At 40.2% G+C, this 18,525-nt stretch overlaps 1 protein-coding gene across 3 annotated transcripts in view; it reads left to right on the top strand.

The window, feature by feature from the left end:
• The window catches only part of LOC109080806 (exportin-5-like), a 199,855-nt gene that overhangs the window by 118,860 nt on the left and 62,470 nt on the right, over window positions 1-18,525 (top strand). For all 3 annotated transcript variants that reach the window (XM_042768338.1, XM_042768339.1, XM_042768337.1), the window contains 2 exons: window positions 15,113-15,186; window positions 15,288-15,443. In XM_042768338.1, coding sequence (XP_042624272.1) covers window positions 15,113-15,186; window positions 15,288-15,443 — 230 coding nt within the window. The remainder of the gene's footprint in view (window positions 1-15,112; window positions 15,187-15,287; window positions 15,444-18,525) is intronic.

Here is an 18,525-nt window from a genome sequence, read left to right as displayed (position 1 = left end):
AAAAAAAATATATAAATATAAATAAATTGCAGCGGCATTTAAATGCAGGTGTGTAAAATATCAGAGTGCAAGATTTGCAAGGCACGCAGGATGCTGAGTTTCTATCTTCATTACAAATCTTGTTTGGTTTTATTTTGGATAGTTGCATGTTAAGTTAATAAGAATTATTTGTAAATGCTGGACCGTTCTCATTTCGCTCTGCATATGGAACCTGAAGAATCTTTTTATTTTTTTTTTACCAAGAATGAACCAAAATGAAAACATTTAGCTTTTAATCCGTGTATGTGTGTGTGTGTGTGTGTGTGTGTATATATATATATATATATATATATATATATATATATATATACATTATAGTCCTTCTCAAAAAAATTAGCATATTGTGATAAAAGTTCATTATTTTCCATAATGTAATGATAAAATTAAACTTTCATATATTTTAGATTCATTGCACACCAACTGAAATATTTCAGGTCTTTTATTGTTTTAATACTGATGATTTTGGCATACAGCTCATGAAAACCCAAAATTCCTATCTCAAAAAATTAGCATATCACGAAAAGGTTCTCTAAAGGAGCTATTAACCTAATCATCTGAATCAACTAATTAACTCTAAACACCTGCAAAAGATTCCTGAGGCTTTTAAAAACTCCCAGCCTGGTTCATTACTCAAAACCGCAATCATGGTTAAGACTGCCAACCTGACTGCTGTCCAGAAGGCCATCATTGACACCCTCAAGCGAGAGGGTAAGACACAGAAATAAATTTCTGAACGAATAGACTGTTCCCAGAGTGCTGTATCAAGGCACCTCAGTGGGAAGTCTGTGGGAAGGAAAAAGTGTGGCAAAAAAACGCTACACAACGAGAAGAGGTGACCGGACCCTGAGGAAGATTGTGGAGAAGGACCGATTCCAGACCTTGGGGGACCTGCGGAAGCAGTGGACTGAGTCTGGTGTAGAAACATCCAGAGCCACCGTGCACAGGCGTGTGCTTTTGAACCAGAAACAGCGGCAGAAGCGCCTGACCTGGGCTACAGAGAAGCAGCACTGGACTGTTGCTCAGTGGTCCAAAGTACTTTTTTCGGATGAAAGCAAATTTTGCATGTCATTCGGAAATCAAGGTGCCAGAGTCTGGAGGAAGACTGGGGAGAAGGAAATGCCAAAATGCCTGAAGTCCAGTGTCAAGTACCCACAGTCAGTGATGGTCTGGGGTGCCATGTCAGCTGCTGGTGTTGGTCCACTGGGTTTTATCAAGGGCAGGGTCAATGCAGCTAGCTATCAGGAGATTTTGGAGCACTTCATGCTTCCATCTGCTGAAAAGCTTTATGGAGATGAAGATTTCGTTTTTTCAGCACGACCTGGCACCTGCTCACAGTGCCAAAACAACTGGTAAATGGTTTACTGACCATGGTATTACTGTGCTCAATTGGCCTGCCAACTCTCCTGACCTGAACCCCATAGAGAATCTGTGGGATATTGTGAAGAGAAAGTTGAGAGACGCAAGACCCAACACTCTGGATGAGCTTAAGGCCGCTATCGAAGCATCCTGGGCCTCCATAACACCTCAGCAGTGCCACAGGCTGATTGCCTCCATGCCACGCCGCATTGAAGCAGTCAATTCTGCAAAAGGATTCCCGACCAATAATTGAGTGCATAACTGAACATAATTATTTGAAGGTTGACTTTTTTTTGTATTAAAAACAGCTGTATGCCAAAATCATCAGTATTAAAACAATAAAAGACCTGAAATATTTCAGTTGGTGTGGCAATGAATCTAAAATATATGAAAGTTTAATTTTTATCATTACATTATGGAAAATAATGAACTTTTATCACAATATGCTAATTTTTGAGGAGGACCTGTACAAACATATATATATATATATATATATATATATATATATATATATATATATATATATATATATATATATATATATATATATATATAGGCCTATTATGTAATGACTGTTTAAAAAACAATAACATGGATAAGAGCCTTTTTATAAAGGTCTTTCATTTAATTTTTGATGCATAAACTAGCCTAAGACTATCCCACGTTTTGAAATTAATTGACTGTAAATTTTATAATGGTTGTTAAGGATGTTAAAATGTTATATTATAAAGTTATTGTTGTTTTACTTCCTCCTTTCATCTCCAATAACAAACCACCATTTTACAATTACATTCAGTTCACAATCCGTCCCTTTGTGCCACCTGGCGGTAGTTTTGCGAATGATTTTAACATGCGACTGACTTGCAGTTAACGCCGCGGCACATGCGGCGGTAATACCCATTCTGGTTGTCCACCTACTGTGTGTGTGTATACAGTATATAAGGGGTTGCATGACTAATGATTTATGCTAGTCGATTACTTACTTTAAAAATACTCGAGTTACTCGACTACTCGTTGTTCATGCTACTGTAAATGAATAGACATTAAATAGTTTTTTATCAATAAACATTTATTAATTAACTTAATTAATAGCCTAATGCAACATTTACATTACATACGTAAACTGTCAAAACTTTATAATTATGACAATACATATTTTAATTTTCATGTAACCAGTATTTGTATCTGTAACAGTCACAAAATTATAAGTATCTGTTTTCGGATAAAACCTGGTGTCCTACAGTTACATGATAAGACTGTTATGACTATCTTTTTTCCCGTAGTTATCACTGAACAAATATGCTGCGTTAAAGCAAAATAATTATTAATTTCAAAAAATTAAATCATATAAGCAGATATGTCATGACAAACGTTTAGTGATCATTTGAACATGACTGAATGAATTCAAGGTGCACATTTTCATTACGCAGAATTCTCTAAGCGAGTCTTTTTGAACTTACTAAACAAATGTGTATGTGCCACGCAAACCAGCAAAAGATAAGGAAGCAAACAAAGAAAATGTATCTGCATCTAAGTTGATTATTAGCCTACTTTTAAGAGAGAACTGGTTTGGTTTTGGAGAGACTGAGGCGCGCAACGCAGCTGTTTGATTGGTGATGGTTTAAATCATTGCCTTTTAAATATATATAAATAGTAGACCGTGTATGATGTATTATTATAGGTGATATTACTTTTGCCAAGCTCTGATTTCTGAGAGATGCACGGAGAGGCAACACCAATGTGGTTTTTGATTTGTGCTCTTTTCACTCATAAAGTTTACATTCATTCACTTCACACACTCATTATTGCGTGACTTTAGGTCTGTGTATAATATTGCGCTGATCCCCTGGCTCAACTGTTATCTAGCAAACACCAGACTGTGCCAGCTTCAGACGAATATTCAGGCAGAATTATTCCTTATCCGTTATTCATTTTTTAAGCCATTATCCGTGCCATTTCGGCTACGGGCACACCCCTAATTATTAAATTACATATTACAATTTTACATGTAACATAGAGAAAGTGATAGAAAGTAACAGCTACATGCAATATTGTAATCCTACAATTTGCGTTGTAGGCAAACTGTGCATGCATTATGGTTAATGCACACTCGAGTAGTCGAATGTTTCCGACAGCGCCGACTAGTGGTTAAAGTAGTCGATCATATAGTCGATAGTCTGTGTAACCCCTAATATATATATATAAAAAAACAACAGGATATACTGTTCTATAATATAATAATGGTAGACGCAGTATAGAAACAAAATGCATTGCTGCATTGCAAAAACAGATTGATTAAAAATACATCATAGGAGGCATGAATATAATTTCACATATAGCCTATGTAAACACACACACAATGTGAGCTTTATGTTATATGCATTTTTTAAATATATTTTCGGCGACGGCCCCAGATTATTGTTGTTTCACTTTCACAGCACGTTAAACATCACACTCTGGACAAACTGTGCAATCAGTAGAATGATTAAAGACCCTAGTTTCGATATTTGACCACTTAATAAAAAAAAAAAATGTTAAAACATTGTTGTAGTAACAGTAATTTAGTAATTTATGTCAGGAGTCCAAAATAATAAATCCGTATTATGTCAAATTTTGAATAGAAATTCACCACTCATTCATATTCAGTCATGTCAGCAGCGGTTTATTTGTGTTCACATAGATTCACTGAACAGCGTGAATAAGGGATTATAGTCCAAAAATGCATGCACATGCAGATATATGGATATATTTACTCGTTTACTTCATATTTCTTCTGAAAGAATCATCATTTCTATTCATTTTCCACTGATTTACGCGATCTGATGATAAATAGCCTCTCCCAGCGCTGTGTGTGTGTGTGCAGTGCTCTGTGCTCACGCTGTGACTCAGACATTCTCTGATTCGTGCTTCGCCTTGTCAATCTTTAGTGTCATAACAAGACAATGTCACATTCGTGTCACATGCTTCCTGTACACTTCCGCATTGATATCTGAGCACAACAACACAGATAACCCTCTGTACCCACGACATATCCAAATAATAAACACACGATTACGATACTAAATGGCTGGTATGTGATTTTCTTGAGATTTGGGGCATGTGTATAACAATATTGAAAAATGTACATCTGAAATGCTAACTTGTGCAGCGATGTAAAAGGCTATAAATAGCATATTTTTACAACAGTAAATGAACAAATTCCACCCGTGATCGCAAAAGGAAGTTATTACAAACACTCGATCGGGATTTAAAGTGAGTTTTGAATAAAAGTATACTAATAATTTTATAAATTGGCTTATGTAGCTTGATGTTAACATTAGCTCTAATGCAGCTAGATAGCAGGTGCAGTTCTTCTTCATAATGCATTTTTTCACAATAATTCACGTAAGGTCATAAGAAAATGTTTTGTTGTATTTTTATAGTAAGGTTTTTAATAATAGAGGGGTAAAAGTATAGCTGGGAATGAAGCAAGGTCGCTTGGTAAAACTTGAAATACCACAACAATGGCTAATAATGGCGGAATAAAAACAAAAGAATAATGATAAAAGAATAATGCGGATAATGTCTCATACCTGGCCAATGTGTGAAAGGCTCATTTCGTAAGAACAATAGAATCATGAATGGGGGAGTATTCAGAGCCAAACATAAAGAGACAGCATAAAGGAATGTTTACATAAGTGTAGCCCCCCATAAAGGGCTATGGCAATGCTAACTACGCCACCCCTTGGACACAACCCGTAATGGCAAGGGGACTCTGTTACAAAAAGAGCACACGCACAGGCTTTGTTTAGCAAAGTAGAAAGATACAATCTTTATTTTATCTTTAATTAAAATTCAGTCGCTTTTGGTTGTCAATAAATAACAAATACATAATTTGACATAGGGAAAAGTCATAGGAGGGCGGGCCCCGGGTTACAAGCTGGACCAAGCCCAGGTTTCAATACCACAAGTGAACTAAAGCACACCACTTTTATGGTAGAACAAACACTACAAACTCAGCCCGACCCCTTGATGCACACATCACAGCACTACACTGCACACATCAGTTCAAAATGGGTGAAACACTAAGGAAACCAGACTAGAACCTGATAAGCTTGTCTATCCTATGGGCCCAATCCACCCCAAGACTATGACTAGGGAGGGGGAAGGAACAAACAACAAAAAAAAAAAAAAAAAAAAGAAAAGAAACCGCTAGCCGGTGGTCACAATCAGTTCACGAACACCAATCTTTCACAACCCACCGGGTAGCGGGAAAAGGGAAAAAAAAATATAAAGAAAAAAATAAACAAATTGGAAACGTGTCTAACCAAAAAACACAGCACCTGTACATTCATACACATTTACACCTCTACACACATTCAAGAGAACAGCAGCTGACAATCGGATTGTGGCAGCCTCTGCCTACAATCTAGCGATTGGGTGAGCAGACCGTGTTCCGGTACTTCACAATCTCCCCAGGGTCACGGAGCACTCCTCTGTGCTCGTCAGTCTAGGCATTCCAAACGTGTTGTTTCGGAAGCCTGCACACACACAAACAATAGCGCCGTTGGCAAACACTCTGCAGCCCCTTGCACTACAAACAGCACCCTGAAACACTGCTGCACTCTGACATGTTAGCAGCTAACTACAGTGTATCGCTCCCGGCATGAGGACCCCAGGTTCCTATAAACCTGCCTGTTCTCAATTTCCCACCACTCCCACCCACATTAGGTACCATAGCAACCCGAGAGGGAGTGAAAGCAATCGGAAGCAGTGACAGAGGAAAAAGAGAGAGGGCAACATAAAATGCCTCGAACTCACAGGCTACAATCCACCCCCTCCAAATGAATCGGCGGCCCGACGATGATACCTCATGTCCGGGAGACTTCACCCTCTATTCCTGATGAATCATAATTTATGCCACTAGTCGACCGGGGTAGATGGTAAGGATTGAAATGCTGTCCTGCTGTAGACCTCGCTGAACGGCGCATGGCCACAGTATTGTCCTCAGGCACCTCAGCTGTATCTTCAACGTCCATTTCCCCCAACGCTAAGGTGCCGGTTAAAGCAGGTACAGCTTGGGGCTCTGGTTCAGCACCATACCATATGATCACGTCTCGGGCATCACCATCGTCCCCAGCCGGAGGATCTTTGGGGGTCTCCTCTCCCCGAGCTGGACCAGGGAACCCACCTGCCCCAAACCTCAATCCCGCAGGAACGATACGCATCTCCGAACGATGCACCTGTCGAACAGGTCCACCTGCATCTGCAGAGATCACCGTATATACCGCTCCTGCCCCGGAAGAGCAGTGTACCACTTGATAGACCACAGAGTTCCAATAATCCTGAATTTTATTTCTCCCACATGGGTGATTCTGCAGATAGATCAAATCCCCTTCTTGGAACCCGGCATCATTCACCTGCTCATTATGGCTCTGATTACGCCTGAGGGCCAGTTCTTCTGATCTCTGTCTGACGTGTTCATGAGTCATCCTGACGCTTTGCTGGTGCTTTTCAACCCATTCTTCTAAGCTGTTGGTGTCTGGGACAGCCTCCCTAGTACCAAGCAAAAAATCAACCGGCAGTCTTGGATGATGGCCAAACATCAGATAATATGGGGTATGCCCTGTGGTCTGGTGGGGGGTAACATTATAAGCAAAGGTGAGCTGAGACAGATAATGTGGCCAACGACGCTTCTCTCGGGTAGGGTACGCAGCAAGTCGTGGAGTGTGCGGTTAAACCGCTCACACTGGGCATTCCCTTGAGGGTGGTATGGAGTGGTACGGCTCTTTTGTATACCGTACATCTGACACAGTTGCTGGATCAAGAGGCTCTCAAAGTTTCGTCCCCGATCGGAATGTATACGAGCTGGGGGACCAAACCTATGGAACCATTCTTGCACCAAGGCCCTGGCCACAGTGTGTGCTTTTTGGTCCTTAGTAGGAACAGCCTGCGAGTACTTCCTGAAAATATCTGTAAGGATCAGGACATTCTCTCGTCCATCACTGGCCGGCTCTAGCAGAGTAAAGTCAAGAGCTAATATTTCATTTAGTCGAGTGGCCTGCATTGTGCTCCAATATGTACAAACCTTGGGCTAGACAGCCTTCCCTACAACACATCGTTGGCACTGCTGGCACCACTGTTCAGCATCTTTAGTCATACTAGGCCAAAAACATCGGCTCCGAAGTAGCTGGAGTGTTTTTTCTGTTCCTTGTTGCCCTTACTCGTCATGGACACTCCGTAGGACTTCTGTTAGCAGGCACTGGGGCAGCAATAATTGGAGAGTCTCTGGACCTCCCCCTGTTGCATAAATCAGGCAATAAAGAACGCCTCCTTCGTCGACTAGGCGATCCCAGTGTCGGAGCAAGGCTCTGCTGGATTTGGGTAACGCTTCACGCTCCCTTGCACCTGGCCGTCGCCCTTCTTGATAGTACTTCTTCAAGGGTCCAATGACTGGGTCAGCTTCCTGAAGCAAGCTGAGATCCTGAGGTGAACGCCCCGGTAAGGCCACCACTTCCCCGCATTGGCCCTCTATAGCAGGCGTTGGACCAGGTCTGGTCAATGCACCCAATGAGGGGACCTCTGTCCCGAAGGTGAAGCGTTCTAGATACTGACGAGAAAGTGCATCCGCATTCTGATTGCTCTTGCCTGGCCGATATCTAGGGTAAAGTTGAATGACGCCAGCTAGCAAATATTCACGGAACTTCTCCGTTACTGCCCACTTTACCGCAAGTAGTTCCAGCTTCATGGAGCTATAATTCTCCATATTTCTTTCAGCAGCTCTGAGTCCCCGACTGGCAAATGCAACTGGACGTACTTTCCCTTCATGTTCTTGGGAGAGGACCGCACCAAGGCCTCCGTAACTGGCATCTACCTCCAAGATGAAGGGCTTCTTAAAATGGGCATATGCCAGTACTGGAGCCGAGGTAAGTCGCTCTTTCAGAGACAGGAATGCTCGCTCACATCCTTCGTCCCAAGCCGATTCCAGGGGAACTGGGAGGGTCTTTCCCTTTCTTCGAGTTCCGCTGAGTCTACTTACCAACTGATGAAGTGGGGCTGCCAACTTTGAAAACCCCTCCACGAAGCGCCGATAATAACTTGCGAACCCGAGAAAGGATCGCAAATTCGGCCAGGTGTCCAGGGCGTCTCCACTCCTTTACCATCTCTATCTTGGCAGGATCCGTGGAAACTCCCTCAGCAGAGACCACATGTCCCAAGTAACTAACCTGGTGCTGGAAGAAATGGCATTTTGACAGTTTTACTTTTAGTCCCTGTTTTTGCAGACGGGAAAATACCTCTCTCAGCCTTTCCAGATGCGGAAAAGACGATCACATCGTCCAGGTACAGTAAAACGGACTGGCATCTGCAATCGCCAAACATACGCTCCATCAAACGCTGGAACGCTCCAGGGGCATTACACAGTCCAAATGCCATTCTGTTGAACTCAAACAGGCCAAAAGGTGTACAGAAGGCAGTCTTTGATTTATCCTGCTCCACCATTGGAACCTGATTATATCCACTTGCGAGGTCTAAGGTGGAAAACCATCTTGCTCCTGAAAGTGCATCCAATGATTCCTCTATACAGGGAAGGGGATATGCGTCATGGCGTGTTTTTGCATTTAACTGCCTGTAATCTACACAAAGGCGCAAACTCCCATCCTTCTTGGTCACCAGGACTATCGGAGAAGAATATGGACTGCTACTTTCCCTAATGACTTTACTATCCAGGAGCTGTTGGATGTGTGCCTTTACCGTTTCATACTGGGAGGGTGGAATTCTACGGTATGGCTGCCGAACAGGAACATTGTCCAACAGGGGAATCTCATGGCTGATTAAAGACGTGCATCCTAGGTCTCCCTCCCCTTGGGAAAAGATATTACCATACTGGACAAGGAGGGCCCTTGCCTCAGCCGCTTGTTGCTGGGTCAACCCAGGGAAATCTGGCACCGTGAACTCAGGGAAACTGCAACTCTCAACCACCTCCTGAGTGGAGACATAAGCTTGACACTGTTCCCAAGAAGGGTCAACTGATATAGAGGCAGCTGTTCCTGTCACAGACGCAGCCACAACTTATACAGTGCCAACAGGGTGGCGTGGGGGCAACCAAACCTTTGTGTTACCAACATTCACTACAGGTGCATATACCAAACCCTTTCTCGCCGGCACCAGGGTGGGGGACACCAGTAGGCCTTCAGGCAATTGCTCCTCATCAAAGCCCAAGGGCTCCAGCAAAAATGCTACGGACTCAAGCTGGGGGCATGTAACTGGGACCATGGTTAGGGCTCCTGCCTCAAGACAGACAGCCCCTTTCCCATGGACTTTCACTTTAAACGGCTTCGTTGCATTTACAATGGCCTGGATCTGTTCATAGTGTCTCAGTGCACGTCGGGCTGCCAGTGCCGCCGATTTCACAGGAGGGGAGTGGAAGAACTGTGAGCCATGTTGTTCAAAAAGGACCTGATAGCATTCCCCAATTACATTAATTCCCAGTATCCCGGGTGTTATAAGCTTGCGGTCTTTAAGAGGGCCATTCTCTGGGTCTTTAACAATTAAAATTCCCCTCCTCGGAATGCATTGCCCCAATACCACCACATCCAACTCTAGGTAACCAACATAGGGGATGTCTAACCCATTAGCGTCCTTTAGCCCAAGCCATCTACAATCTTTCTTTTGATGGAAATGCTCTTGAAAAAAACTCTCCGTGATGGTGGTCACCATTGACCCAGTGTCAATTAAACAGGGAACTGTTACTTCTCCCATAGAAACAGACAATACAGGACAATTTTTGACTAACTTATCATATGTTTGAGAATGCAATGAGCCATACACATCCCTTCCCAGCGTGTGGCTCTGCACACTGGGAATTGCTAGTTTCCCGACTGGCTAAGGAGATTGTCTGGGTCTGGTGCTAGGTTAGGGGGGATATCGGGGCAGACGTGAAGCTGACCCACTATTCTTGGTGGAAGTAGCTGCCTGACAGTAGCGGGCTATATGGCCTGGTTGGTCGCACCGTAGACAAAAGGGCTGACCATCAGGGGCACGTTTGTATCGCCCACCCCGGGGTGGTGGAGGAGCCTGTGATCTACCACTAAGGTGTCCTAACTGCCTTACAAGCATATCCAACTGAGCTTGTTGCTTAAGGACCAAGTCTTTTAGTTCAGCGAATTCTGAGGACTGGGGGGCTGTAACACATTGCGACACAACCTGAGCTTCACTGCTTACCCCCCAGAGCACGGTAACTACGATCTCGATTGGACTGACCCTCCTGCACCCACCTTATAGCTTCTTTCCGTACGGCTAGAAGAGTCAACCCACTATCTGCTTGTACCACCTTCATTTGACTGTTTTACTTTATCCAACATTTCCATTAAAGCATGAGAGAACTCAAACAAACTTTCATTATCCTTTTGCTTTGTATTAAAGAAACGCTGTTGCCAGTAAATATATGATTTTCCTGATAACCCCGAAACTCTTAACCCTCTGGAGTCGATTAACGCGTATACGCGTTTTGGGGTATTTTCTCCTGATAACCCCGAAAATAACTTAAATTACATTTTCAGTTTTGATCGTACAGATAAGAGCAATACATCAATCGAATCTGTAAAGGGTCTACTTTTTTGTATACAGACATAATAACAACAAAACTTTGTGCACTTATAAAATAAAGATAACAAACCAGGAGTGCTGTCTGCAGCCTTTATCTTCAGTTACAAACGCGTCATTAAAATGAACTGTAACTCCGTGAATACTCAACACAGAGACATGAGAGGGATATCTATAGAAAGCCTGACATGTCTACTTTTAAACTAAATAAATTGCTGCCGAAAACAAATATTATGTGATAAAGTAATCCATATGAAAACAACGCGATGTCCGTTTTTCACGTCTCCCTTCATTATCTTCTAATGCGACCACGCCCCCGCGCCGAGCGCGCTTTTGAGATTCAAATGTTTCACTGAAGCATGCGGCTTTTGAATAAGCCCACATAACAGAAGACAACGCAGTGAAACTGTTCTTCAAGTTTTATTTTTTTAATGTTTGCATCGCGATGAGAGGAATAAGACATAATTCACCCCAAAAAGATGTGATGTGGTTGAGGATTAGAGATTTGGATTTCCTCAGAAAAAAAGAATGAAGCACGTTATTCAGCAGAGATCATAAAAATGAGTAAGTTTATTTTTATTTATTTATATACTTGTACTAGTTTTCACATAACGTGTAAACATTTTACTAGTTAGACTTTTTCCAAAGACTTGGAAAAAACTATAATTCCTGACTAAATGTACAATCAAGTGAAATATCATGAAGTTTCAATAACAATATACACTACTATACCATTCAAAAGCTTGATGTAAATAATATAAATGTACCAATAAATGTAACTGTAACAAATGTAACAAACAATGCTATTCTTTCAATTTATCCCCCCTAAAAAACCTGAAAAAAATTTTCTCAGCTCTTTTCAGCATTAATAATAATAATAATAATGATAATAATAACAATAAATGTTTTTTTGTAGAAAATAAGATTGTTAAAAGGATTTCTGAAGGATTGTGTGACTGGAGTAATGATGCAAAAAATTCAGTTTGAAAGTCAGCTTTGATTGTTCCTAATAAACTGTTTAACTGCACTCACAAATGAATATTAAATTATGTTGTGAGATAATTAAATATATTCTAAATAAACTACAAACATAAAATTATATACATTTATTTTGTCCTCACATTCTTTCTTGTAACTCATCCCTCTCAGTGACACAGCTGACTGAATGGCTCATTATGCAGCTCATTATGCAGGCCTTTGTCTTCTCAGGTGTGAATTCATGATAGTTGACGCCTACTCGCATATGACTTTTACCAACAAAAAGTGTCTTAGAAAATTTAAACCAATATATTGTTTTCTGTAAGTGAGTAAACAAGATGATTTTCACATCATTTAGAAAAAAAAAATCTAGGCTACAAGCTCCAGTTCTCAAAAGTCCTGGGAACCAATTTTCTGTATGTGTTTTATTGCCTTATTCAAGTGATTTAACATTTTTAGTTTTTCACTAACCATGCATAACATTTTTTTTTCTCAAAAACACAATCATGTACATACATGCTGCTCACATATTATTATAGCCCAGTTTGTGCTGATTACAGTGAGATTAGACTTTAGCCATTTAGATATTTATAAGAAACTGAAAAAAGCACAAATGTCAGGGCATGACAAAACTTCTCCAGGCCCCAAAAATACCCTTAGACTCCAGAGGGTTAAAACTTCAATTATTGACTCAGGGTTTTCACGTGTGGCTGTAGGACGGTACTTAACCTCATTTCAGGCTTCGCCCTCTAAGTGATCAAACAAAAACAATGCCTTGTCAAAATTAGACATATGCGTTGCCCGAATACAACTTTTCGCTTCTTCAATCCATTCTTCGACAGACAAAGACCCTGCAGTTGCAGAGCCAGAAAACTTTGGGCACCGCCGCTCTCGGGGTATAAAGAGCGCTTGCTCCCGTCAAACAGGCTGGGTACTAGTAGCACTGCTACTAGCATTGCCCACGGTCCCGCCCCCCGAAAGTCTCTCATTTTCAGCCTGGAGCTGCACCAAACGTTGTCGTAGCTGCTGTAACTCCCCTGTGGGCTCCTCTCCGTCACTCATATTGTTGCCAGCTGCTGTTCTCTATAAACACTTACGTACTCTCTCTCACACACACACACACACACACACACACACACAGGTGCTGCTTAAATAGACTAACCTAGCGACACAAATGCTACCCTGCCGACTACGCCAAAATGTAGCCCCCCATAAAGGGCTATGGCAACGCTAACTACGCCACCCCTTGGACACAACCCGTAATGGCAAGGGGACTCTGTTACAAAAAGAGCACATGCACAGGCTTTGTTTAGCAAAGTAGAAAGATACAATCTTTATTTTATCTTTAATTCAAATTCAGTCGCTTTTGGTTGTCAATAAATAACAAATACATAATTTGACATAGGGATAAGTCATAGGAGGGCGGGCCCCGGGTTACAAGCTGGACCAAGCCTAGGTTTCAATACCACAAGTGAACTAAAGCACACCACTTTTATGGTAGAACAAACACTACAAACTCAGCCTACCCCTTGATGCACACATCACAGCACTACACTGCACACATCAGTTCAAAACGGGTGAAACACTAAGGAAACCAGACTAGAACCTGATAAGCTTGTCTATCCTATGGGCCCAATCCACCCCAAGACTATGACTAGGGAGGGGGAAGGAACAAACAACAACAAAAAAAAAAAAGAAAAGAAAACGCTAGCCGGTGGTCACAATCAGTTCACGAACACCAATCTTTCACAACCCACCGGGTAGCGGGAAAAGGGGGAAAAAAAATATAAAGAAAAAAATAAACAAATTGGAAATGTGTCTAACCAAAAAACACAGCACCTGTACATTCATACACATTTACACCTCTACACACATTCAAGAGAAAGCAGCCGACAATCGGATTGTGGCAGCCTCTGCCTACAATCTAGCAATTGGGTGAGTAGACTTGTGGCTTTAGCGACATTGTTTCTAAACTCATATCCTACATCAACAATTTTTTTAATACATTTAAAAAATATATTTTTAATATTTTTATTTTTGTTTTTATGTTTGAGTTTATATATCTCTATTATCATAACAGTCTGAGTAATTCTGATTCCTGAACAGTAAACTTTGAAGTGTCAGCTTTGTGAAAATATGTTGATTATTTATCTAGTCAGAAAGAATCATGAGCAGAAACCTTTTTATTTTGGGTATGTCATTTCTGTCTCCATGCCGAAAATGGGGGGTGACTGGTAAGGGGTTAAATATATTTCAATATATTTATATATATTTAACAGTGCTGCACATGTATTTGACTATATTACCTTTCCATATGGGTACAAACATCACAGGGGATTTATTATTAACACTTGTTTCTCTGGGTAATGTTATTTGAATCACCATTACTTCAAATGAATTATACTTGAAACCAGAGCTCTAAGAAATACTGAAAATATTACTATAAATTGTAGCAACACCTCCCCCTTTACCTAATATTGGGGGGTAGACTCATTTAAAATAATGTAATCATTTGGTTTTAGCCAAATGAAAGAGTCTCTATGTGCTGAGAATTAACTGACTAAAGTGACGTGAGGGGGCCAGCAGACGGTCGGTTTAGCCGGTCTGTCTGATTCCTGACCTGGGCCCCAGTTAGTCAAGTACAAACTCTAAAAAGTTAAAAAGACTATGTGCCATATTTCTAGAGAGAAGAGCGGCACCACCCCTGGTGGGATGCAGACCATCTCTTTTCAACAGGTCAGGTCCAACTGTCTATTATTATAATTGTCTATTATATTATATGTTATTCTGCGGGCACCACTTAGACATCCAGCCATTGAGTGATGAAAGTCTGCTATGGAAAAAACACAAGTGTGACTCCAAAATACCAGAGGGTTAAACATTTTTCAAAGAATCACCTTAGAGCAAACATTATTAGTTCATCACATTTCGTTTTGATTTGTGAGCACTAAAAAGAGACCAAAAATGACAAATAGTTGAAATACAAGTTATACTGCATAATACAGTAATCAACACATGGTAATCAACATAATGCTGTAAAATGTGTTGCTGGTACTTGTTTAACCCTGGAACGTTCCTTTTAACATAACTTCATTAGTATTGTTATCTGTTGAAACTAAAACAGAGAAGGGTCTCTGTTCTGCTTTGTCTCTGTCAGCGGTTCAGTGGGACGCTATGACTTTCTTCACTGAAAGTGTGTTCGGACAGCTCTTCAAAATCCTTGAAAAGGAGGTAAGACCATCCAGTTTCTTTCTTGGTAACAATGAGCAATTTAAAGTGGTATCTTGTCATTAAAAGGTTTTTTTTTCTCTTTTTTTTTTTCATTGCTGTAGAAAATTCCCATAGATGAGGGCATAGAGCTGCTGCAGATGGTTGTAAACTATGAGACAAGAGATCCTCTCATTCTGTCCTGTGTTCTTACCATCATATCTACTCTCTTTCCCTTCGTCACACACCAGCCTCACTTTCTGCCCCAAGTACTCTTTAAGGTGAGGTATATAATTTGCCCTATCAAAATGTGAAGAATAAATGTCCAGTCACATTTACTGTTGCGCAGTGTACCTTTGCAGGCAAAATTTTGTTATTCCAATGCGAATCCACTCAATTGGGAGCTTTGTGTGTTCCATGTACAGATTTTGCTCTTTTTTTTGTTTTGCCCTCACTGACCAACTGAAAGCATCTTGATAAGAAAGTAACTTCTTTGTGAGTAGTTCATACATCACTACACTCTTGCCACTTTTTTTTTTGCCCAGTTTCACTAATGTGTACCGCTGAAACCCTATTGTAATTGTTAGAATGGCCAAGGATCAGCAATCTCCACGTAAAACTGATCGGGCAGACCAAAGTGTAAACCATAGACTTGAAACTTGGAGGGAATGGTAGTACTCACACTGTCTACATCATCACCAAGGCTCACCCCAATTGGCCTGAAGGAGGCGCTACAGCCATCAAAAGTGCATGCTCAAGTGTTTATGTTGTTGGAATCCTTGTCTTTAGCCAGACAAAACACATGCCTCATATTCAACCGTCACACTTGGCAAAATTCGTGGTATTTTGGATTTTTTAGCCCGATCGGAACCAAACCAGTGCAGAAATATTAAGTGGAGAGTGAATATCAATAATTAGCAAAAAAAAAAAAACTGTTGAAATTCCATCTCGCCGTCGCAAAGGTACTCCAAAGTGTTTGAAAGGCACTGGGCTACTTTCACTTAAATGGCTATAACTCTCGAACTGAATTAGATGTCTTCACCAAAATCGGTAGACTTGTGTAAGAGCTCAATCTTTGGTCAATTGTTTTTTTTTTTTTTTTTTTTTGCAGAGCTTGGCCACTAGGTGGTGCGATAAGAAGGGAAAAACATATAAGTATCTATAACTACGCAACTATTTGTCCAATCAACATGAAAATTGGAACGCACTGTCTTTGTCTACAGTCCCACGAGCATCTATAAGGACATTTAATTATTATAAGGACAAAAACATGGCCACCATTGGCCAATGAAGTTTGAACACTTATTTGACAAGGTTAACGGAGGACGATCAGAATGAAACTCTCTGAGTGGGCCTGTATGGTCCTAAAGGTCTGTGAGAAATTTGATTGAAATCGGACACTGGGGGGAGATATCACATTTTTCAAGGGCATAAGCCATTGTATATTGTACAGTTCTTCACACAGACATACAATATTCATATCATAGGATAGACCTCCTCATTCCGAACAACTTTGACTCTAGGACCACTGCTGTCAATCAAATCGTTTGTTAAATAATTTAGAAAATGTAAATAACTTACCTTTGTGAATTAGTCCTAGGTTTTTCATTCAATCTTGAAAAAACACTGCTTTACAATTCTCTGGACTCTCTAGGTCAATAATTATCAAACAAAAAGTTGAACTTTATAAAAAGTTGAGCTGTAATGGGGTCGTTTAGAATAGGAGCCTGTCCAAATATACAGTAGGTGGACATCCAAAACGTTGCTTCTACCGCCGCTCGTACCGCCGCCGCGGCGTCTGCAAAGTGCATTTGCAGCTTTTGACCGCTGAGTGGCGCTTTAATCACAAGTTTTCAAACAAGCGCATCAAAGCACATTTTCGCAAATAGACGACAGCTTTGCCTCGCTGATGTGTTTGTTACATTTGACGGTTGCAGTCAGGGAAAATGAAAGAAAAACACTATAGTTAAAATATTTAATATTCACAGATGAAAGTTTGGTAATTACGAAGTTATGTGCATTTCTTAGAACGAATTCAAGCAGGATAAATGTCAAGCCTGTGCCTGAGCCTGTGCTTATATTTTCTCTAAGCTACAAAGTATTACACCATATTTTAGATTTAACACATTTAATAGGTGTGCAGTATTATTTATATAATATGAATTATGTGTTATATTATTCATAATTAAATTGTGGTTTACTTTGCATCAGAGCATTAAAAGTGGTAGCCTATTTTAGTGAGCTTGGCTACATGGATTTACATGCAAAATGTCAATATTCTCATATATTAGGCCTATATTTTAATTTATATTTTAAAATTCCTTTAATAAAACAACATGCATTTTTGTTATTCGTTACCTGTCCTTTATTTTGACAGACAACTTCTTGGGAAAATATATTTGTCTGTACACTGATTAAGAAATTGTTGCGTGTTTTATAAATTATTTTCTTTATTTTAGTAAAACGTGAGGCACTGTATAATTTTGCTCCCATTATTAAGGCCTAATTAAAACAAGAAACGAATAAATTAAACCTGCACGATTTAGCTAAATCATTGAAAGTCTAAAGAATGGACGGATTAATAAAACTTTCTCATGTTTAAACTCAAGTTCTCTCATTATAATCAACAAAATACACACAATGTAAATAAGAGCTTCATTAATTGACAACTTCAGTGATTTTAAAGGGAGCCTTCTTACCTTCCCTTCACAAAATTTTAGTAAAAAAATAAAATTGCAGCCGCATTTAAATGCAGGTGTGTAAATTTGTCTGCTTGCAAGATTTGAGCGGCGCGAGTCATGCTGAGTGCACGCGCAGCATTTATTCTTATTTGTTTTATCTTCATTACAAATCTTGTTTGGTTTTATTTTGGATAATTGCATGTAAAAAATAATTTACGTTGTAATGCATATGCAAAATGTGAATTATCATTCATATTCAAGTGTTTGTGCGAAAATTATTAATGCGCATGCAGGACAGGGAGGCGCCCTTCTAGATCACTTGAACTTTTCCTGATAATGAATTAACTTAAAATTGTGGTGTCTCACATACGTGAGAAATATATCTACAGAAAGCTTGAAATGTCTTTCAAGCGAATCAATTCAAAATGAAAGCATTATGTAATCTGTGAAGGTTGTATTTCTCTTTAAAGGCGAGTCCATGTGGATAAAGTCAGCACTGTGAATTTCATCTTGCAGCCGACAAGAAAACATTTGTTTATTAATAAATAATTAAAATGTCTCCTTTTTTACAATTATTAGGCTACTTCTGCCTGTGCTTTGTGGCAAACGTAATGCATGTGCTTGAGCGCAGAATATATTAAGGTTCATTATGGATTATAGATGTAAATTTAATATAAACCTC

Source organism: Cyprinus carpio, chromosome A13 (genome assembly GCF_018340385.1).
Source record: "Cyprinus carpio isolate SPL01 chromosome A13, ASM1834038v1, whole genome shotgun sequence".
In the NCBI taxonomy this organism is placed as follows: Eukaryota; Metazoa; Chordata; class Actinopteri; order Cypriniformes; family Cyprinidae; genus Cyprinus; species Cyprinus carpio.
Note: the sequence above shows the minus strand (reverse complement) of the source record. Positions and strands in the feature narration are given on the sequence as shown.